A 13,078-nucleotide genomic window follows, 5' to 3' on the forward strand; every position below is an offset into this window, starting at 1 on the left:
CCTTCTCCCACCTTCTACCCTGAACTTCTCCCCCTGCCTGCCAGGTCTGATCAGTTTGGGGAAGAGAAGAGACCAACATAACCACAAAGGTCAAAATCCTCAAACAAGATCCTTTCTGGTCTGCCTCCTATGTAGCCTTTTGACCAAGTGGGTAATGAGTTGAAAAGACCACAAAGTCTGTTTTCTCTACACCTACCTGTTGATCTCTGAGGATGCTTCTTGGTATGAGAGAGATGTTTTATTGGCCCCACTAAACCACAGGGCAGCAAATTCTGTACCTCCTTGTGGAAATGGGAAAATGTCTGTCTTCTTAACAGAAGCAAATATTTCCAGTGTGGTGCCCTATTCTCTCTCCTGAGAATGTACCAAGTGTTTAGGGTCCCTCCATGTGCTGTCGCATACCATCTCGGGGACAGAGTCCAGACACAGAGTGGCAGACAGCTCCAGGCTGAGTGGAGGTAACAGAGATGTGGAAGATGGAGGATGGAACTTTGGCTAGATGTGGGTAGCCATTGGGAACTGATAGGCTTCTGACTTCATGGAAGAAAAGCTTCCAGCTCATAGAGCTCCCAGTAGTCCTTGGGGCCATGCTGGGAAATACACAAGCAGTCTGGTCAGCACCGACCCTGGGGTGGGAGACGAGTGCTGAGCTTCACCTGTCTTGAGATCTTGGTGGGGTTTTCTCTCTGGATAACTGCTAGCCTAGGCTAGGGTTCTCTTGTTTCAAACCCTGGCTCCAAGTTACTGGGGGAGACTTCTGAGAATGCCACTTCCTCCCTAGACTTAATAGCCTCCTGGCCAGAGAAGTTGCTGAGCTGGCCGGAGCCTCACTGACCAGCCGCATGCTCCCAGCCCTTAATATTCATTGGCCGTTTGCCTTGAGGAGCTACTTGGAGGTGAGCTTGTGCGGCATCCACTCACTGAGAGTCCAGCCAGGGAGCTTCTGAGGGAGGTAGAGAGGTGAGGCGCACATACCAGCCTGCCCTCTGGATGTGGGGGGGGGGGGGCACAAGCAGCCAGAATCCAGGGCTGAGAGACAACTTGGGATGGCCCTCCAGACCCAGTTTCAAGCATTGGCCCTTAGTAGGGACTGCCAATGACTGAGGCCCCCTGTGGGGGCCAGACACTCTTGGGTGCTTTCTCTGTTTTTTACAATCAGTTATTGACTCGGCCACTACTTGCTCCCCTGGCTAATGGGGCCACAGATGTGGGGGACCTGCCCAGAGACACACTGCTCTCCCTAAGGAAGCACTGGGTCTTACCAGGGAGGGCCACGAGGGTTGGAGGGAGGAGGTGCTCCTTTCTTGCCAAGAGCTGGGAACCGACAGAAGGCCTTTTGCCCCCTCTTGGCAACTGGACCTCACCCTCAAACCCTCTTCTTCCGTTCTTTTTATTTTTCTTTTTTTGGGGGTTGGCTTTGAATTATCTTATTTTGTTTACATTGCACCCAAGTTTCATGGTACAAAAGACTTGCAGGTGCAAATATGTCCCGCCTTCATTAGCTTCCCCTCCCTTTTTAATTTATGTGATTTCAATTTTCCTTCCCTGTACTGTTAATTAGGGGACCCTCTAATCAGTGCCATTATCACAGTGGTATTCATGTTTAGGAAAGCCGCTAAACAAATGCTTGCAAAATTGCTAAATGGCTAATTAATGTCTGTTAATTAAGAAAATTGCTCATGGTAACAAACCATGCCGTTGCTGGCAGCCGCTAGAAAGACACACACTTGTTGAAATTAGTAGCGTGGCAGGTAGGGGAACATCTGCTCTGCAGAGCTCTCCGGAAGTGAGCAGCCCCTCACTTGGCCAAGAAACTCCAGGCCTGTCCTCAGTGGCTCCCCTGGCTTCCCATACGGCACCTGCACACCTCTTCTCTGGGTCTCCAGGCCCACTGGCTGGGACCCGCCCCTCTGCCCTGCCCCTCTGCCCTGTCCCAGCTCCCCGCAGTTTGCTGAGCAGGCAGGAGGCTGGGCAGCCTGGCTTTGAGGGAGAAGGCTGACAAAATCCTTCCTGCATCTCAAAGATTCTCTCTCCATCTCTCCTCTTTAATGCAACACCCCCCCAACACCCCCCCCCCCCCCGTGCAGGTTTTGAATTTTTCTCAAACGTGACTTCCACAAGTAATGACATGCTCGAGGGCAGAGAAGAGTGAATTAGGGCACTTTCTTCAGCAACAGCACCAAGGTCCAGCTCTGAGCATCCCAAGTAGGCAGGAAGGAGCTTCCAAGATGGGCTTTTTGTCCTTTATGATTGACCCACAGTAGGAAATATGTTTGATTTTGTGAACCAGTATACATACACACACGTATGTATAAATGTGAAAAAAGTTAGTGAGAAATACCTGCCTTAAAGCACATGGAGCTGTTAGTTTCTTTTCTTTTATTCTGTCCCAGGTTTATAGAAAACGATGGTTGCAGCCCACTAAATTGATTCCTCCACCCACTAATGGGTTGCATCCCAGTTTGACCAACCACATGGTTTAAGTGAATTTTCCTGCCCATCTTTTTAGGGTGGGGGTAGTCAAGGTCAGCATAGCCCACGGTTTCTGGAGTCAGCTTGGAACCACAGGTGGCTCACTGCCAACTGGAGTGGAAGGCCCAGCCCTTCCACATTTCCACCCACCCAGCAGTCCGGGTCCACCAGCCCCATCCCCCTAGCTCCTCTGCACCTGCCTGCTTGAGCTCTGGGCTGCAGGAGCCTGTGTGAACCTTGCATCCATCAGGTGTCTCATCCTGGCTCTGCCATCTACCAGTTGTGTGGCTATGGCCAGATGCCTTCATACCTGGAGACCCAGTTTCCTAACTGGTAAAAAAGAATGAGAAACCCCACTTCATGGGGCCATTTTCAAGTGAAGGTGAATTAGCAAAGTTTTCCGAGTGGGTGCTCGGTAATGGTCCGTCCTTTTGTTTCCTTGTTTGTTTGATCTCTGGCACAGCCTGACTCTTCCTGTCTATTCTTCTGCACCCATTAGGCCCCCTGCCCTCAGTAGACTGGCCTGGGAGCCCGCATCCTATCTCTATCCCCCGCCCCAGCCCGCCCTAGACTGGGAGCTCCCAGAGGGCAGGGCCTCGATGGGTTCTTCTGCGCTCAGAAGTGGCCCTTGCACGCTTTGCAGAGCAGGTGCACTTGCTGTGCCTCACTGTGCTCTCTGAGCCCGTCACAACCAGCGTATTTAACATGGCAAACTCTGCTCCAACGGTAGATGGTGCCCGGGCCCCTGCTCCTGTGTGCTTTGACAAAGGAGCTGGGTTTCATTCTCCATCCCTGTAAAGCGCCCCGTGAGTGTGTTCATCGGCTTCTCTCCCTCCTGCTCGCCGCCTACACTGTTGAGCCTGCGACCCAAGCAGCCGCGCACACCTCCCCACCAATCAGAGCCCGCCGCCCGCCCGCACGCCCGCCGCCTGCCCTTCGTTTTGGTTTAATTTTTGTTCTTTTAAGCTTCTGCGCTTCTCCATGTGCTGTGATCTATAACCTGCCTCTACTGTCTGGCCTCACAGGGTCCTCCGGGGTCACAGCCCTCGCCGCACGCACAGCCTCCACCTCACAATCCCAGCAGCATGATGGGACCCCACAGTCAGGTAAAAGCACTGTGGCTCGCCTGCCCGCCGGGGGGCGCGGGGCACGAGGAGGACAGAGCCAGCAGAGGAAAAACAAAAATCAAAATGTGCTCTAGCCATGGTTTTCGAGTCTTTATTGACAAACGAAATATAATAATAATAATAATAAATAAATACTCCCCCCCCCCCCTGAAAATAGTCTTCATTCCTGGGACATCACACCCCGCTTAGATATGAAACCAAAAGAAAAGCAAATCTATTTCTGTGACCTTGTCAGCGGCCTTTGCGTTTTTGTTTTTTCCTCTCTCACTTTTGGTTTGGTTTTTTGAGTTTGGTTAACCATTTGTCCGTAACCGAAGCTGCATCCCTAGCCTTTTCTGTGTGCACTCTCGCTGCTGAGAAAGCTTTCTTGCCCATTGCCCTGCATAAGTTAGGGAGCCCGCTGGCCCCTTTCTGTTCTCATTATGTTTGCCCCCCTGAAATCCTTGCTCCCCTCCCCACCCACCTTTGTCAGTGGTTTCTGTGTGTGCGTGTGCGCGCGTGTCCAGCTTTATCCGCACACCCTGAACATTTTGTGTACAACTCCCTTTGTGAGTCTTTATTTGCCCCTCCCGGGAGCAGAGGTTTCTTCCTTTGCCCTGCACTGCTCTAACTGCTCTTCCGCGTCCCGTGCCAAGTCCCAGCCGTGCTCTCCTGCCACCCAGAATAGATCTCCATGGGCAAGTGCCGAGTCAGGCTGTGCCCTGTGCATCTATTGTTCCCTCTGCCCAAAGGAAGTTTTGCCCAGAGGGAAGAGGCCACCGAGAGAAAGAGAGTTTAAAAGATCACCAGTTTTAACAAAACTGGACTTTGTGGAGTGGAGTGCTTTCGTGTTTTCGCTGTGCAGAAGTGCAGGCTGTCATTGAACTAATTCCCTATAATTGCAGCCTTTTATGTCACCGCGATACGCAGGCGGCCCCAGGCCCCCGATCAGAATGGGAAACCAGGTACTGTACCTTTTCATGTTCTCTCTCCCCTTACCCAGCCACCCTTGGCCCCAGTTGGACTTTGACTCAAAGCAGAATTTGGGGAAAGAACTGGGAGGTGGAGGGGCAGGTTGGAATGCAGGAAGTAGCTTACAGGTGGGTCCCCGGGGCGGGCCCTGTGTCCACTCTGTGTCCCAGTACAGCCCCTCTCACAGCATTTCACCTGCCTCTCATTGGTGGGCTTTGGGCTGCTGGTTCTGGAGTTCAGAGGGCAGCAGCAGAAGCAGCCAGGATGGGAATGCAGGGTTTCGGCTATTCTAGAGAAGGTGGTAATGCCCCTGCCCCTCCCTTCCAGCCCCTTCTTGGAAAAGGGTCTTCCTCCTTAATGAAGTTAATTGACAACGTGCATTTTTTCCTGGAAGCTTTTGAGAATTGCCAAGGCTGGTAAATATAATCCTGCTATTAAGGGGAGAAATGGCCCGTAGGAATGCTTAGATCAGGAGGCTGGATGCAGCAGAGCAGGACATTTGTGAGTTTTTAAGCAATGTCTGCCTGTTTCCCAGACCCAACTCCAAACAAGAAAGGATTTGTTTGTATAATTAGAAAAGTGGTCTGCTTACGGGGAGGGCTTCTCAGCCTGGGGTTGTGTGCCTTGTGCTGGCCCATTAGGGTTGGCAATTCTAGGTGGTCTGGAGAAATCGGCCCCCATGCCACCCTCCATAGTTCAGCTTATGTGGTCCGGGGAGCAGTGGGAGGAAGCTGGAGAGGTAACGATAAAGTATCTTTGGTGATGAAAGATTGAAAAGAAACTTAAATGTTGGGGAGATTGCTTTTCGTGCCAAAGTGTTTTTTATACATAATTCTTAGAGTGACCCTGCAAAAGCCCTTCCAAAAATTTGACGGCATCACCAGCGCGTCCAGCCCCTTTGCCCTTGGAACTTGGGAGTTCAGTGACCAACTCGAGTGGCTTTATTGTTTCTGTTCTCCAGGCTCTGTAAGAAAGGCCCCCAAGTGCCGAGCTCCAGGGCCCAAGGAGAGACCATCGTAGAAAGGGACTTCCAGTTTTAGAGTTGAATTGTTGATCAGGGTTCCGATGACTTTTTTTTGCTCTCCAAAAAGTCTTTTGTTTCCCCTTTCTGTGACATGAAGGAGAGGTTCAGACAAGGGTTAGAGACCCAACTTTTTAACAAGGAGGGGGACCCTTGAGTATGTCACAGATGAGGAAACAGGATTCTGGGAAGTCCTGCAGTAAGCCAGATCAAGCTGGTCTGCAGCTCTCAGCCCAGGGCTGATTTCCTCTGCACCTCACCCACTTCGGTTAGCTTTCGGTGTAGTCCACATGCTGCCTCCGTCACCAGCGGGGGGCCTCCCCTGCCATCACGTGCACAGGCGCCAGCAGCACCTTCTCCCGCAGCATGTCCAGGGGCTCTCCATGGCCTGAACTGGCCTCTGCCCCGTGGAGAGAGCAGATGCTTCCGTATCATCATTGTGGCCTTTCCTCCAGCAATTAAAGGACACAAGAGGAAACATGTATGTTCCTATTTATCAGTTAAGCATGAACAAGTGCCCAAGAGAGCAAATGGAGAATAAATCCATCATTTGCACCTCGAGTTACAAACCAGTTGTCCCAACCTCCCCCCGCCCCCTTCGCCCTTGCCCTATTGGAAATCTATACCGATTTTCCGGTTTTCTCCAGACTCAAGAAATGTTTGCCCTCCAGGAGGGGTGTGCCCTTCCTAGGTTTTGCACCTGGGGGGTTCGTGGCGAGTGCCTCAGTTGGGGCTGCAGGTTGAAGAGGAGGCATTGTGCCACTCCAGTGAGCTCAGTCCTCCCCTGTGGCAGGTGGAGGAAGCAGAGGCAGCAGGACTTGCTCAGGTTCATGGGGCCCCCCTGTATTAGGGTAATGAGAAAGGCACTTTGGGGGACAAGAAACTAAGGATCATTAACCTGTTCCCTAAGCCTTACAAGGCCATCTTCCCACCTGCCTCCCTAGTGATAGTTTTGGGATTGTATATAGAAAAAGCATTGCTGTTTTTCAAGCGATTATAGGTGAGGGGGTGATGAACACTGGGGGTCAGCCAGGCTGTACATGTCCCAGAGGAGCCCCCGCCGGCCCCGTGGCTGACTGGGGGACTGGGGCAGGCAGCTGAGTGACCGTGCAGATGTGGTTGGGATTTGTCCCTTCCCTGGGCAGACGCTTCCTGCTGCCGCCCCCCAGTGCTATAGCAGAGGCACTGGCCTATTTCCAGGAGCCTGTGGGGCAGCCCCGGAGCGTCACCTTCCCGAGCAGGCTCCAAGAGAGCACACAATATGTGCTTGCAGTCCCCTATATAAGCCATTATTTTGCTTTCTTCCATTTGAAGGCTTCGACTTTCTCTGTATGAGAGCCTTTATCTCTGTTCTGGCACATCTGTCTTCGCTTGTAGAGGGGGCCGAGATTGTCCTGTCCCCTCCCTGATCGGGGTCCCTCCAGTGAGGGAGGGAAGGAAGCAATGCCCAGGCTCCCTCTGAAGCTGCAGGCAGCCCTGCTCTGCTCCTGACCCAGCAGGGTTAGGTGGGGCCCAAGGAGGAGCTTCCTTCGAGAACTGTCCTCACTGGAGTACCTGAAGAGGGAGTGATTGCCCAACCTCCACGGCTGCTCCATCAGGGTTGGGTTGGGGGTATTCTGTGACCTGGAGGGTTCCCGGTCTACTTTCCCCCATGCTGGGATCTCCCCTAAACCAGATGGCCTCAGAGGCAGGCCTGCCTTTGTCCTCTCAGGATTCTGTAACCAGGGTCTAGAAATAACCCAGATCCCCAAGTGGCCAGAAACAAACCACTCCGGTGACTCAGACCTTGGGAACTTGGGGAGAGGAAGCAGGGCTGGGAGAAAGCAAGAGGTCAGAAGAGCTAAGACCCAGGGGTAGAGGGACAGACTGAGTACCCCCAGTCTGGAAACTTTCAGCAGGTCCTCCCACAAGCACACACGAACATATACCCCATTCTGAAGCTTGGGACAACACTGAGAACTAGTTTCTTTGCTTCCCATCACCTCATTCCACAGCTGGTTTAGAGTTACCTGCTGGGCGTCCCCCCAGCAGCAGTCAGGGCTGGGGATGGGGTGGAGGGCTGTCCCTGTCCCAGGTGCCCAGCTTCTGAGAAGCACTGGCAAATGCAGATGGGAAAAGGTGGTCAGTTTTCACAAAGGCAAGGGCCTCAGTTTCATCCTGAGGCATAGGGTTCTAGAAGCATACTTTCCTTCCAGCCCTGCTGCTGTGTTTTTCTTTTCTTCCCGGTTGCCACTGAAATAACTTCAGTCACAAGTAAATCACTTTTAATAGGTTTTCACAGTGAGTGTGCCAAGCGTCACTCAGGAGACCCGTGGCACCCTGTCCTCACCTTCTTAATAGCAATCACACCAGCATCTGCCACTTGCTCTAGGCTTTAGGGAATAGGTTCTCATTGGGCATCCTGTTCCCCACTCTCTGGGAGGCCTCCTTTTCACCTCTTGGGTCAGAAGGAGGCATTTTATATGGAGGACGAAGACTGGGTGGGAATCCTGAGTGCTTCTCCTGGCTCTGCCAGTAGGTGACTGGGGGCTGTTGGGGCTCGGGACCTCAGTTTCCCCATCCAAATCTCAAAGGCCACCTCCTCCCTAGCTCCCCTGTAAGAAGACCCTGTGTAGTGATAGGATTTTTAGCTAGCGGGTCTCCTGGACCCCACATTTTGGGGAAGGGATAGAGTGAGTTACATCTCCATGGGGTGAAGGTAAAATAGGGTTCGGCTTGAATTGCAGTGGCTGGGGTTTGGGAGGTGAGCATGGGGAACAGGCTGCCGCTGAGGGGTGTATGGCAGGCAGCGCGGCCAAGGTGAGGCTGAGCTCTGGCAGGAGCACAGACGCATGGAGGCAGCAGGATGTGTGACGGTTCCTGTCCCAACGCATGCTGCACCCTCTGCTGATAACAGCTGCAGTGCCGGCCACTCCTGGGGACCTCACCCCCAGCCCCAGCCGGGAGGTCAAGTTCTCGAGTGCCCCCAGATGGGTAGTGAAAGGGCCAGGGCAGGTGGGCATGTCTCCTTTGTCCCCAGCCACTCAGCACAGATCTCACGTCTCTTTCAGCCTCCGGGAGGAGTTCCTGGGACCCAGCCATTGCTGCCCAATTCTATGGATCCCACCCGACAACAAGGTAAAGGGCCAGGCGGGGCCTCCCACAGCTCACAGGGAGTCTGTCCCGTCCGCACCCGCCACCTCACAGTTCACCTACTTTCTTGTGCAGGGCACCCCAACATGGGAGGATCGATGCAGAGAATGAACCCTCCTCGAGGCATGGGGCCCATGGGGCCTGGCCCACAGGTAACCACCTGTCTGTCTGTTCATCTCCCTGGCCATCTGTGTGCACCCGCCTACTCTCCTCCTTCCATGGTCTGTCGGCCTTTCCATGTCACTCACCTCGCAGGGGTCCCCAGCTGCCCTCTCTGCACACGGCCAGGAGCCAGCCCCCTGTGGCAAGCAGCAGGCCAAGTTGAGGGGCCCTCTGGGAGGTAGGGGGAGACAGCCAGGTTGGTAGATCCTCCCATGGGCAGGATTTGAGGAATTTGGAAGGTGGAGGGTCTGGTACCTGAGCAGTGGTATGGATCCTCCAGGAATCCCAAAGCCCTCCTGTCCTGGGTCCTGAACTGGCTCGGGGTCCTAGTGACCCAAAGGCAAGATAAAGGAGGGGCCCTAGTTCAGCCCGCAACGGACTCACCATTTGTCTGTCCTTGGGTGAATCATTTGACCTCGAGGGGCAGGTGGGCCCTAATAGGCCTTGGTTCCCCACCTGTTTGATGTGAGAGGAAGAGGAAGTGTCTCTATATCTGTGGTTCTCAGCAATGCCACCCCACCTGAGAGGAGGCCAGGCCAGCCAGGGCCCCCAATACCCACTTGAACCCAGGGCTTCTGCTGGTTTCATGCACCACGCTCCAAGCTAAGATTTCTTCTGACCAGAGAGGTTCCATTGTCAAAAGGGACACCTCAGAAATCTCTGGAAGAAATGATGTCAAGTGCCCTGTCTACTCCTTGTGACCTAGCCCCACGCCCCACAGGTACAGGTTCCCACAGGACCATCCAACAGGGGGTCTGACAGGCCATTCCTGTTCCTGAACCTTCTCATGGTTGGATCCCACTCTTCTGAGTGTTTGAGAGTGGCTCTGTTTCCTGTAGTAGCTGTGGCATAGAGTTTGCTGATCTGACTATCTAAAAGAACCTGGAGTCTAAATAGGGAGTTTCGTTTAGTGAGATCAGGAGGGTTTTGCTGTAGGGTGTTCCTTCCTTTTTCTGCCCTGCCTGGAAGCCTGCTTGTCTTTGGGGTCCATCCCCCTGACTCAGTGTACAGATGTTTGCATTCTCTGGGCCCTTCCTCAGGTTTCTGGTTCCCTGGGGGAGGGGGAGTGCTCCCATGCACAGGCCTGCAGACACGTGCCCTGCTTTTGTAAGGAGAGGTGTCTGCCCACACCCAGAGTCCTCCGCTCCATCTGGAGTTGTATTTACAGCACACCCAGCCCACTGCTTTCTTCTCGGTGGTGGCTGCAACATCTGTGGTGCTGAAAGATTTTAGGGAGGTCCTTGTCTCCTCTTGGCCCCATAATCCTAAAAGGAAGCAAGCCCATACCAATTGATGCTCTGGTTTTCTTGTTTGTTTGTTTTCTTTCCTCAAATTCCCCAAAGCTTGTGTTTTCACGAGTTCCTTTTAAGCCACCAGAGCGGCCCCTTCCTGCCATGTGGGTGTTTTGAGCTGACCTCTGCAGGGTGGCTGTGCTGAGGAACTCCTGGGAGGGGCAGCAGTGTCTGAAAGCAGTGTTCCCTCTCCTGAGTCAGGAGTCTGTAGGTCCCTCAGCTGCCCATTAGAGATGCTCTTGGGGTGGACAAGCAAGTGATCTTGGACTTCCACATCCTGGGGGATCTGGGGACACAAGAGGATGGACTGGGAAGACCCCCACCCGCCCCTCTGGGCTCTTGGAGGCTTAACAGCTACATCTGTAAAATGAGAAGGAGACCGGCATCTGCAGAATAGGAAACGCTCAAAGGGGGAGGCTCAAGTTCTCGGCATGACGGTTGGCATGGGGTACTCTTAGTAAGTAGTCTGCGTCTTCCAACTTGGGGACTTAAAATCGGTGTTTAGGACTCTGATTGCCTGGGTTTGATGATTGCTTTGAGTCATGTGTGTTTTTGTTTTTTAATTTTTTATTCTGGCTAAGGCCATTAACAGAGTTAAGCCTGTATTAATAATACTGGGGTTCTGAAAGCTGGGAATGGATGTCAGCTGATTGAGAGCAGAGTATTCTGTAAGTTTAGGACTTCCTCCTAGCCAAGCAGGTGTCTCGTCATGTCCCTGACCAGCAGTCTGGCACTCTCGTGGCAGGCTTTAAAGAGGTGAGGGTCCCAAAGGCTGAGGTCTTGCCAAAAGAAGGCCTCTTGGGCCCATGTGGCTCTCCTGGCTTCACCAGGCAGGGTGCGAGGTCAGAACTCTCCTGGAGGTCCCAAGAGGGTTGACCAAGAGGGAAGGGAGAAGCTAGCCCCGGGATGAGGCCAGTGGATGCACCTCCTCCCCCCTGAGCCTCAGAAGCTCTAGAAATGTCTTATTTTTTATTTGACTTTATCGAATCAGTAAAGAGACCTAAAATGCTTTGTCCATGTCTCCCATACTGCTCTGGGTAAAGTGCAGTCTTAAATCTCTGAGCCAAACCTCTCTTAGAACAACCCAGAATGTCTGCCCCCTGCCCCCCACTGGGGGCAGACAGGCCTGGCCTGGTTTGGGACAGGTTTGGGGGTCATCCAGGGAGCGGGCACTGCAGAGCCTGAGAGGACAGGAACACCCTACCTCCTGCTCCAGCCCTTTCTTGTCTATCCCCTGGGGGTGCTTTCTTGGTCACTCCCAACAGACAGGAGAGGGACGAACTCAGAACTCAGTGCTGGAAAACATGGTTCCAGCCGCAGCTCAGCCGGCTTGGGCCTCTAGTCCCTCATCTGCAAAGTGGGCAGCTGAGTGATCACCTCACAGAGCCCACGGTAGGTTTGGCAGAAACAGCATGAGGTGCCTGCAGGGTGTTCACGCACCCCACTGCCTCCCTAGACCTGGGCTCGGGAGACACAGAGTCCTGTCTCTGCCACAGCCTGGGCTGTTAGAAGAAGAGACTAGACTAGCCCCTTGAAGCAGCCTTTGCTAAGCACCACTGCAGGCACAGTGCCAGGCTGAGAACAGAGACACCCAGGTGGGAAACCGTCAGCCTGTAGTTCCAAGTGGGGAATAAGATTGCTGATAGCCGGTCACCACTCCAGAACCTTCCCAACAACGAATATTTACGGTGTAGTCTTGGGGCTACTTTATAGATTTCAGAGGCGGATGGAGTGACATTTGCACTTCCTGAGCCTGTGTTGCATTTTAGCCTGAATGTCACAAACGAACCAGCAGACCAGCCATCGCCCTGCCCTTTTCTCTGAGTGCCTCAGACAGGCTTTACCCTGCTTTGGTGAAACGGCCAGTGCCAAAGGGAGGTAATAGATCCACTTAATTATAGTCCTTCTTTAAAGAATTATGTTGGTATCAGATGGGAACGTTCTGGCGAAGTTTTTCAGAAAGTGGCTCCTGTTGGAATGAGTCTAGAACCGCAAGGCCTTCTGGCCGGGCTCCCATCGACAGATTACAAGGCCTCCTCCCAGGTGCTGGGGCTCCTAGAGCCCATGGGTGCTGCTTGCTAGCATCTCTGGTGCTCAAGCTGGGGATGGAGGGCGGTGTCAGGTGGCCAGCAGCCCCGAGGGTCTGTGTTTGACACAGTTCACATCGTGGGGTAACCATGGTCCCTAGGGACAGTCCTGTGCTGCCCAGAAGAATCTGCATCTCCCTGCTGATCCAGGACAGCCCCACTCTTTCTTGGCGCTGCCTGTAGCTTCTGGGCAATGGCCCCAGCAAGCCATGGAAGGATCAGAAACCTAGCCAGAGCAGCTGGAGGCTGGGTGAAGAGAAGGTGGGGCCACACGAAGCACTTTCCCCAAAGTGGGGGGAGGGCACCCATAGGGGCCCCCAGGGGGCCCTGCATGATGAGAGGGGGGATGGAGGACAGGACCCTGCTGCCCAGGAAACTGTCCTGACAGCCTGTCCTAAAGACTGGAATGTGTGAAGGTGACAACAGTGCTGGGCCGGCTCTGGACAGCACCAGGAAGAGCCCCTGCGCCTGGGAGTTGCAGAGAGGGGGAGCAGGACCCAGCCCTGCCAGCCGCCCAAGGCTTTGCTGTGTCCAGCAGGCTGGGCCTGGTGCCTGACCTGAGGTCCCCAGCAAGGGGGCCCTTCATCGTTCCTGCCGGTAGACCAGACCCTTCTGCTTAGGGTCCAGAGTGGCCAAGAGGGGCTGAGGGTGAGGGTGTGGGAAGACGGTGACTGCCTCCATAGCTACGGCCAGCCCCAAACTGCGTGGAGGGTCCGGGCGTCCAGCTGCCCCATCCCTGCAGAGCTGTGCAGACAGCAGCGGAAGGGGGAGCATCTGGCTGCTGGGCACACCTTGCAGTCCAGGGACGTGGACAGGCGGGCACTGAAGGAAGGG

At 53.9% G+C, this 13,078-nt stretch overlaps 1 protein-coding gene across 8 annotated transcripts in view; it reads left to right on the forward strand.

Moving 5' to 3' along the window:
- Positions 1-13,078, forward strand: part of SSBP3 (single stranded DNA binding protein 3) — a 164,915-nt gene that overhangs the window by 135,389 nt on the left and 16,448 nt on the right. For 3 of the 8 annotated variants that reach the window (XM_072730839.1, XM_072730840.1, XM_072730843.1), the window contains 4 exons: positions 3,498-3,578; positions 4,484-4,543; positions 8,622-8,688; positions 8,779-8,855. In XM_072730839.1, coding sequence (XP_072586940.1) covers positions 3,498-3,578; positions 4,484-4,543; positions 8,622-8,688; positions 8,779-8,855 — 285 coding nt within the window. The remainder of the gene's footprint in view (positions 1-3,497; positions 3,579-4,483; positions 4,544-8,621; positions 8,689-8,778; positions 8,856-13,078) is intronic. The other 5 variants (XM_072730841.1, XM_072730842.1, XM_072730847.1 and 2 more) reach the window with 2 other exon arrangements.

The sequence above is a fragment of the Vulpes vulpes genome, chromosome 12 (assembly GCF_048418805.1).
Source record: "Vulpes vulpes isolate BD-2025 chromosome 12, VulVul3, whole genome shotgun sequence".
Lineage (NCBI taxonomy): Eukaryota > Metazoa > Chordata > Mammalia > Carnivora > Canidae > Vulpes > Vulpes vulpes.